The sequence below is a fragment of the Aristolochia californica genome, unplaced genomic scaffold (genome assembly GCF_029961685.1).
Source record: "Aristolochia californica isolate CCGP_79_NKW_82.1479 unplaced genomic scaffold, dmAriCali1.0.hap1 SCAF_2, whole genome shotgun sequence".
NCBI classification, from domain to species: Eukaryota; Viridiplantae; Streptophyta; class Magnoliopsida; order Piperales; family Aristolochiaceae; genus Aristolochia; species Aristolochia californica.
The window spans coordinates 14,611,071-14,620,398 of NW_027181881.1; the positions used below are offsets into that span (position 1 = coordinate 14,611,071).

At 41.3% G+C, this 9,328-nt stretch overlaps 1 protein-coding gene across 1 annotated transcript; it reads left to right on the forward strand.

The window, feature by feature from the left end:
• Positions 1–6,477: 6,477 nt before the first annotated feature.
• On the forward strand, positions 6,478–9,111 carry LOC137954918 (probable protein arginine N-methyltransferase 3). The gene is made up of 2 exons (XM_068801807.1): positions 6,478–8,193; positions 8,342–9,111. The coding sequence occupies exons 1-2, from the start codon at positions 7,196–7,198 to the stop codon at positions 8,895–8,897; spliced, it is 1,554 nt and encodes a 517-aa protein (XP_068657908.1). The 5' UTR covers positions 6,478–7,195; the 3' UTR covers positions 8,898–9,111.
• Positions 9,112–9,328: the final 217 nt, after the last annotated feature.

Here is a 9,328-nt window from a genome sequence, read left to right on the forward strand (position 1 = left end):
CTGTGTATAACCTTTTGCAACCAGGCGTGCTTTAACGTGAGCAATCGACCCTTCTTGGTTGTGTTTCACCGAAAAAATCTATCTGCAACCAACCGGTCTTTTCCCTTTTGGGAGTGAGGCCAATGTCTATGTTTGACTTTCATATAATGCATGCATTTCTTCATCCATAGCCGCCTTCCATCCTGGATGCTTCATGGCCTCCTCATAGGATTGTGGTATGGAAAGAGAAACAAGAAACTCAGAAGATAAGTGATAAGAAGACATAAAATTGGAAATTGGATGAGACGTAGTGCAAGAATGGGTTGCCTTTCGTAATGCAATAGGCCGATTATAAAATTCATGCCCAAACATAGGAGGAGGAGAAAGACTTACCTTAGGTGGATCGGACAACTCCACAGGTGAAGGGACGGCCGGTGCTTCAGGGGGTTGAGTAATGTTGAATTTAGGATCCCTTTTTCATAATTCCGAGCAAGAGAAAGAAGAAAGAAGAAAGAAAAAAGAAGAAAAGGGAAGAAGAGCACTCGGGTAGAGAGAAGAAAAAAGAAAAGAGAAAAGAGAGGTGGCACCAAGCAAAGAGAGAGAGAGAGAGAGAGATTAACTCAAGAAGGAGATTTGTAACTTGATTAATTCTGAATTACAACACCTCTATTTATAGTAGAGGAAAAGGTAGAGTCCTTATACAATTAGCCTTTCAAGCCTAATTACATTCTAACTCTAACTCCCTAAGATAAGACTATTCAAACCAATCTCCTAGAAGACTAATATGAGTTGAACTAGAAATCTTTCTTCATTCACGTGAATATAAAGGAGGAGGACAGCTCATGGCCTTATCCTTGCAGGTGCCTCATGATCTTCTAGCTCATCTTGATAAGGTTGCTAGCTCGTGAGATATTCGTGGGTCCCACTTGATCTTCAAGTCTTCTAACTCAATACAGCTTGTGTTTCTTAATTCCTTAACTTGTACTTGCTTGGGTGAGGACTCTTCTTGGTGTCCCATGTCCTCATGGTGGGTCCTACCAGCTCGAACACCATGGTGGGTCCCACATTGCTACACTCCCCCTCAAACTGGGGGTGAGAAGACATCATAAATGCCCAGCTTGCTGCATATGGTAGACATAATCTTGTGAGTGATCGGCTTGGTGAGAATATCTACAACTTGACTTTGTGATGATATATGCTTCAGAGATATGAATCTAGCTTGGAATTTTTCTCGTATAAAATGGCAGTCCACTTCAATATGCTTTGTTCTTTCAGGGAAGACTGAATTCGATGTAATGTGTATTGTTGCTAGATTATCGCAGTATAGATCTATCCGAGCTTCTTTGTAGAATCCCAATTCAGTGAGAAAAGATCTTATCCATATGAGTTCACTTACAGTGTGTGCCATGGCTCTGTATTCTGCTTCTATACTAGACTGTGCTACTACATTTTGCTTCTTGCTTTTCCATGTAACCAAATTCCCTCCAACAATCGTACAAAATCCCAATGTAGATTTTCTATCATTTGGGGATCCAGCCCAGTCTGCATATGAGAATCATTCGATGTTGAAGTGACCATGGTTTTTATAGAGAAGCCCTCTTCCTGGAGCTCCTTTTAGATATTGTAGTATCCTTTCAAGTGCTTGCCAATGACTAAGTTGTGACTTGTGCATGTATTGACTTACCACACTTACTGCAAATGAAATATCCGGCCATGTTACACATAGGTAATTAAATCGTTCCGCTAGTCTTTAATATTTCCCAATATCTACATCTTCTCCAGTGCCTCCACATAATTTTGTATTTGAGTCCATAGGAGTGTCTGCTGGTTTGCATCCCATCATTCCTGTCTCCTCTAGTAGATCAAGGGCATACTTCTTTTGGGATAGCACAATCCCATGTCTGGCTTGTAATACTTCAATACCTTTTTTGGTCCAAGATCCTTCATCTTGATTTCAGTACATATTTTCTCCTTTGTTTTTTGGATGCCCTGTGAATCACTCCTAGTTAAAATGATATCATTAACATATATAGCCAGAATCACCTTACCTCTCGGTGTATTTTCAATAAATACTGAGTGATCTCCAGAGCATTTGTAAAAGCCGGCCCGTATGATGGCTTGACTAAATTTCTCAAACCATACCCAAGGGGATTGCTTTAGACTATATAAATATTTTTTTAGGCGGTATACTGAGTCCCCCTCAACCACATACCCAGGTGGTTGTTGCATGTAAATTTCTTCTTTAATATCACCATTAAGAAATGTATTTTTCACATCAAGTTGATATATTGGCCATGATGAATTGCCCGCCATAAATAATACATACCGAGTTCATTTTTGCCACTGGAGAGAAGGTTTCTTCATTACCCAATTCCATAACATTGAGTATAACATTTGGCAACTAGTTGAGCCTTCAATCGTGCAATTGACCCATCCGGATTATGTTTGACAATATAAACCCACCCAGTTGCAACCAACAGGTTTTTTATCTGTTGGAAGAGGAACCAGTGACCATGCATGATTGTCATTAAGGGCCTTCATTTCTTCATCCATTGTTGCCTTCCACCCTGGATGTTGTAGAGCCTCCTAATAGGACAGTGGCACAGATATGGAGGAAATAGAAGAAAGAAACTGGCAATATAAAGGTGAGAGGCGATGATGAGACACAAAATTTAAAATGGGATGAGAAGTAGAAGGTCTAGTGCATGATCTAGGTTCTATCCTTGTAGCAATAGGACGAGTATCATACTGAGGGCCAAAAATAATTGGTGATGAAGGACTTAACTCTGTTGGATTTGTTAACTCGGTAGGTGTGGTGTGGGACACTTGCTCTGGGGGTTGAATAATCTCTGTATCACGAGGCACAACCAGGAGGAGCACTATCAGAATAAAATGAAGAGTCTTCTACCCTGGACACAAATAAATGTTGAAGAGTAGGACTATAACAAACATAACCCTTTTGTGTGCGAGAGTATCCCAAAAAGATACACTTGATAGATTTAGGATCAAGTTTGCTGTATCTAGGAAATGAATTATGAACAAAACATTAACATCCAAAGACTTTCAAAGGTAGTGAAAATGGATCATCATATGGTAATAATCTAGAGTAAGGAGATTTATTACCAAGAGCGGTAGATGCTAGACAATTTATAAGAAAGCAAGTCGTAAGGACTGCATGAGGCCAATAAAAGTATGGAACTTTCATGACATATAATAAAACTCGAGCTAACTCAAGAATATGACGATTTTGTCGTTTCACTATGTTGATTTTCTGGACTCCATGAATTTAGCTCATGGAGAGAAAAAGGGAAAGAAACCCATTGGGAGAAAACTGGAGGAAGAAGGGTTATGGAATTGATTATCCCTAACCCTCCCCCTGAAACTCTATTTATAGATTTATGGAACTATAATATTATAATAATACCCCTGAACTTAGGGTTTAAGGTTTAGGGTTTTAACCCTGGAACTTTAACATAATTATATCAATGGCATCTCTATGAGATGACGCTTTATTTACCACCCTGCCATCAATGTATGTGGGTCTATGGGCCTTCAACTTGATTTGTGGGCCTTGAACCTATCTTCTATTTCTCTTGTATCTAATGGGTCTTCCTTAGTCTTATGGTTTTGGGCCCATCTTCTTATACACTTTGATATGTGGGCCTTCCTTGGTCATGTGGGCTTGGGCCATGCTTCCAACACTCCCCCTCAAGCTGGGGTGAGAGAACAATATGAACTCCTAGTTTGCTGCAAATGATGTACAAAATCTTTTTTTTGTATAATGTGCCTTCATCTTCCAACACTCGTTCATGAGGCCCAACTGGTATAATATCAGTGAGAGTTAATCACTCCTAGCCGCTAAGACATTGCTCTGAATTATCCACCTTCACCACCGTGTCCCTCCACAGGACAACGAATCTCAAGTGGTAGAGTAATATAAGATATTAATGGGGGAGAGTAACATAAATATAATAATAAATTCCTCCGTCATGGACTTCCAACCATAAAAATTTAATATTTTTATGAGGATGAAGTTCCTTCACCACTTACTTCCAACCACAAAAAATTGATATTTTTGACGGGGATGAAGTTCCTCCGTCATGGGCTCCCAACCACAAATAATTTTGATATTTTTGATGGGGATGAAGTTCCTCCGTCATGGACTCCCAACCACAAAAATTGGATATATTTTATGGGGATGATGTTCCTCTGTCATGGACTCCCTACCACAAATAAATTTGATATTTTTGACAGGATGTAGTTCCTCCGTCATGGACTCCCAACCACAAATAAATTTGATATTTTTGACGGGGTTGAAGTTCCTTGTTATGGTCCCGGATCTGACACATGGATTCGTAGGGATTCGTAGGGAGGAAGAAGAGAAAACGAAGATCAAGCCACAGGGAAGCTTGAAAACCCTAGAACTCGTAAGGAGAGCTCTAAGCCTATGCTTGTCTTTCTCATTACTCTTACCCCTTAAATAGGGTTCACCCTGTTAGGGTTTAATATAAAATATTACAAAAATACCCCTATAAATAAAGTATTCCAAAAATACCCTTGTGGCCTAAAACTGAAATAAATAAAGTAAATTAAAGAAAAACATTAAAAATAATAATGTTATTATGTGCATAACATTGTATTGATTTTAGATTAATTTTAGGTTAAACAGGCTTGGAGCTCTCCTTACGAGTTCTTGGATTTTCAAGCTTCCCTTTGGCTTGATCTTCGTTTTCTCTTCTTCCTCCCTACGAATCCTTGTGTCAGATCCGGGACCATAACAACTGGTATCAGAGCGGGAACACAATGTGCCATTCTATATCCCCAGAAGAGATGGCGATGCACAGAGAAATATCCCTAGAAGAATGGATGACGATGCACACTTAAATGAGAAAAATGCGGTGGATTGGCATTTAAGAAAAAAAAATACGGGAATGGTGTGCAGATTACGTAAAACAATTTCTTGTTAGGAAGCAAATGGCCACCGAAAAGGTCATCCAACTTCAAATCTCCTATCACGACATATTCGCAGAAGACGTAGACGCTGTTTTAGATGAGCAGAAAGGCAAAGGGCCGGGAAATTCCAATATTTTCGAGCACAAAATACACGCCAACAATCAGAGAGCGTTCTGTCTCTCTAGAATGGGGTTCGGAAAATCCACAATGGGGTTTGGCATCAAATCCTTTCCCAATGATCCTCTCCGAACCAAAGACGCAAAGAAATCCAAAGCCGAATAGCGGGGAGGTAATACAAATCTGAACAAGGGAAATTCCGAAATTGTCGGCACTGGACGATTTGGGGGCGACCTCAATTCCAAAAGTGGGGATAAGTGAAATCTCCGAGCAGGAACATCCCGCGCAAAAATCCCGAGCAGGGCAATGGAACACAGAAATTCTGAACACAAACCACTTTTGCTCATGGCTAGCAAATCTTCCGGTGATGGTTCCGACTAGGACACAGGCGGCAAAGCCCCAAAGGGCTGCCCTTCGCCACCAGACACAGAGGAGGCTCCGTTAGCGCCGTTGGAAACAAGTCCGGTGGGATTGGACTTCCGGCCCCCACCTCTCCATCACGATCCCTCTCTCGGCAGTCCAACGGGGAACCATCTTCATCGCAATTGAGGGTAAGCTTCGGAAACTCCCTCGATTTTTAGATCAAATCATGTCTTTCAGGGCGTTGATGTGGCTCAAAGAGGCTGAGCAGCAGCAATGCTACTCAAAAATTAGAAATGAAGGTTCTCTGTGTCGTGAAGCAGAGAATCAATGGCCAATTGATGGAAGTTCGGATTGGGGGTATGCAGTTCAAGATGAAATTTTTTGGAGGATGCCGGAATCCATTGAAATTTTTTTTTGGGGACCTCTGAATTTTTTTTCAGATGGCTTGGTTGTTCCGTTGCTGCGTATAGCACCAGTGTGTATGTTCGTTGTCCACTTGACATTGTGCGGCTATTTAATTTTTCTCTGAACGAGTTCACCAGCAGGGTGAATGTCCTGTATATAATTGTGCATAATGAGAAGCGCTGCATGATAAGCACGTTAATTTTGAGAAGGCGGCAGCTGCTGCTCTAAGTGTTGAAGGGCTTATTTTTTTGAGTCCCATGTCTGTAGTAATGCAAGACAAAAATGGGACATTCCCATGTTTTGGATTGGTTGATTTTGACAATGCAACCGCAGCTGCTCTTGCCGCTGAGGACCTTCATGGAAAACACTTTGATGACAAGGAGTGGGATTTTGGGAAGGCTCTGCAAAACTCAGCAAGAGAGATGGGATTGAAGGGAATGTTTGAGCAGAATAATCTGGACATTGTCGACAAGTACCCTAACATGTACTTGAAGAACATGGAAGACAGCATACATGCTAAACAGTTGAAAGAATTTGCAAGTTTCCAGTTTATTGTCTTAACATCTCCTCGAGGAGCATTCATTGCAGCACTGGCTATTTCATTGCTTCTGTAGTTAAGATCCTCTCTTCTTACAGCAGAAAATGATCCTACATGTCTCCGGCGGTTAATGAATTTCCCTGAGAATGTCGACTTGAAGAAAGTGATAGACAAGGCACAGTCATTACAAGCTCTAGCACTGGAAGCGAATACCTGTTCATCTCTTTCCTTCAGTAATTCTGGTGCAGTGAAGCCCACATTTGCCAGAGGTTGCAGTCTTTCTTCAGGTTCAGCTTCCCCTAGAACTCCTCTTAACTCTTTGCCGGATAGTTACTGGAATGAGATATGGAGAGTACTCAACAACAAAGAAAATCCCTCTAATGGCAGCCACAATGACCACTTTCGCTATAGAGGAAAAAGGGTTCTTCAGGTCAAGAAAGACCAAGTCTGGCGAGAGCAGAATCAGCACCTTCTTTCATTAAGAGTCAGAAAGGAAACAAGATTTCTCGATTCTCTGTTACGAGAAGGCTGTTAGAAGATTTGACTAGGGAAATTGGTGAGTCGGAGGTAGAAGATGAGAAATTGACTTCCAATGCAGTTTTAATAAGTAAAAATCCTCTCTCAGTTGATTTGGAAAAAGGATTTCGGGGTGGTCAAAGTGTACCAACCGGTGGTCAATGGAAGCATTACAGTGAGGATCCAGAGATTTCTGAGGAGATGACAACGATCGTCTTTGAGTTACTGGGTAAAGTTCTTCATGGAGGATGACTGGGTGCTCCTGATTTTGCGGCTGTGGCACTGCAGAATCCAGTGTTGCCAATAGTGTCACTGCTGCAACCAATGCTGATTATTCAGAATCACATGGACCAAGTTTATGATATTGGATCCACCGTCAGAGCCAAATTTATCCCACATTCGGTCTCATGGTTTATGGGAGAGGTTGTTCAGAGTGACGAGTTCATAATGCACATTAGATGTTGGGTTTGTGGGGTCACGTTCCAGGATAATATGGATCTGCTCAATCATCTCCTTCCAGAGCATACATTTGATAGGAATGGAGTATTTCCTTGGGAGGTTGAAATATATCTGAAACCATTCATGTCGGAGGATGCATTTCTGCATAGTTTTGGTGGGGACGAAGATGACCAAGATGGATGTACCCCAACAGTTGACAGAGAGGAACTCCTAAGGGAGGTGGACATCAAAGATTTTGTTGGGATTTGCTTGGAGGATGAGAATGTTCTTGATGTTGTTTTATATAAACTTGATTATGTTCATGGACCATTTAAGAAGGTACATGAAGATGTTCATGAATTTCCAATTCCTAGTAACAAGGCCCAACATGTTATTGCTGGAAATGGCATGTCAGGGGGTGAGCTTGGAAGCTTTCCTGCACGGGAATGGAAGGATAAAAGTTTGAAGGTTTCTTTTGAAAATGTTGCTGCCAAAGAAATCAAGAATGTAAACGAGAATTATTTTGGTGCGTACAGTTCTTTTGGAATTCGCAGACAAATGATCAGCGACAAGGTGAGGACAGATTCTTATAGGGAAACTATTCTGAATAATCCTTCTCTCATGAGCCATGCAATAGTTCTGGATGTTGGTTGGGGTACTGGAATACTGAGTTTAATTGCAGCTCAAGCAGGGGCCATTCTCCTTGATATTGCAACTATGGTTGTTGCTAGACTTGGGAGAGGTGAAACTAGCATTCCATTCTGGGAAAATGTCTATGGATTTGACATGTCTATCATTGGGAAGGAAGTTCTGGAAGATGCTACCCAGCTTCCTATTGTTGATGTAGTCGATAGTAGTGATATTGTTATAGGAACATCAGTTCTGTTAAGCACCTAGCCAATACTACCCAAAAAAACGACCTGTTAGGAGCGAAAGGCATAGTTACTTAACCCCATGACTATAACATTACACCCACCTTCGTGAGTCGACGTCCACGATGGCTTAACACTCAATGACGGGGGACGGGTCAAGATCTAATAATCCCTTACGCTCACCATATTCGGGGCTCGTGACACCCGCGTCGGGGAAGTCCCCTCGGGGATTCGAACTCGCGACGTGGGAGCCCGCTCTGATACCAAATGTTAAGCACCTAGCTAATACTTCCCAAAAGATCGGCCTGTTAGGAGCGGAAGACATAGTTTTCAAGACCTTTGATCTGGTGACAATGGAATCTAGTAATGTAGACTTCACCTCTAGCTTTGAGTTGGCACCGAAGATTAATGGTTCAGGGAAGTGTTACGGAATTATGTTATGGTTTGAGACTGCTTTCCCCAGCAGATTATGTAAAGAAATGCCAGTTGTCCTATCCACTTCCCCATACAAATCAAAGACACATTGGTCCCAGACAATATTGACTTTTAGGGAGCCAATTGCCATCTCTTCTGCAAGGCTCGTTGCCGATAAAGTTGGGACAGAATCTAGAGGGAATGCTCCAGTTTTGGGCTTCCAGAGGGCGGCCATAGCTATCGCGGATGCTACTTGGACACAGGTGGAGACGTCGGCATACAGACCTTACTTTCGAGTTTGAGGACAAGCTCGTTCTTCCAGGGGGGTGTAATGTTATGCACACAATAACATTATTATTTTTATTGTTTTTCTTTAATTTACTTTATTTATTTCAGTTTTAGGCCGCAGGGGTATTTTTGGAATACTTTTTTATAGGGGTATTTTTTAATATTTTATATTAAACCCTAACAGGGTGAACCCTATTTAAGGGGTAAAAGTAATGAGAAAGACAAGCATTGATTTTAGATTAATTTTAGGTCAAACAGGCTTAGAGCTAACTTTACAAGTTCTAGGGTTTTCAAGCTTCCCTTTGGCTTGATCTTCATTTTCTCTTATTCTTCCCTACGAATCCCTACAAATCCTTGTGTCAAATCCGGAATCATAACATTCTTCCGTCATGGACTCCCAACCAAAAATAAATTTGATATTTTGACAGGGATGAAGTTCCTCCTT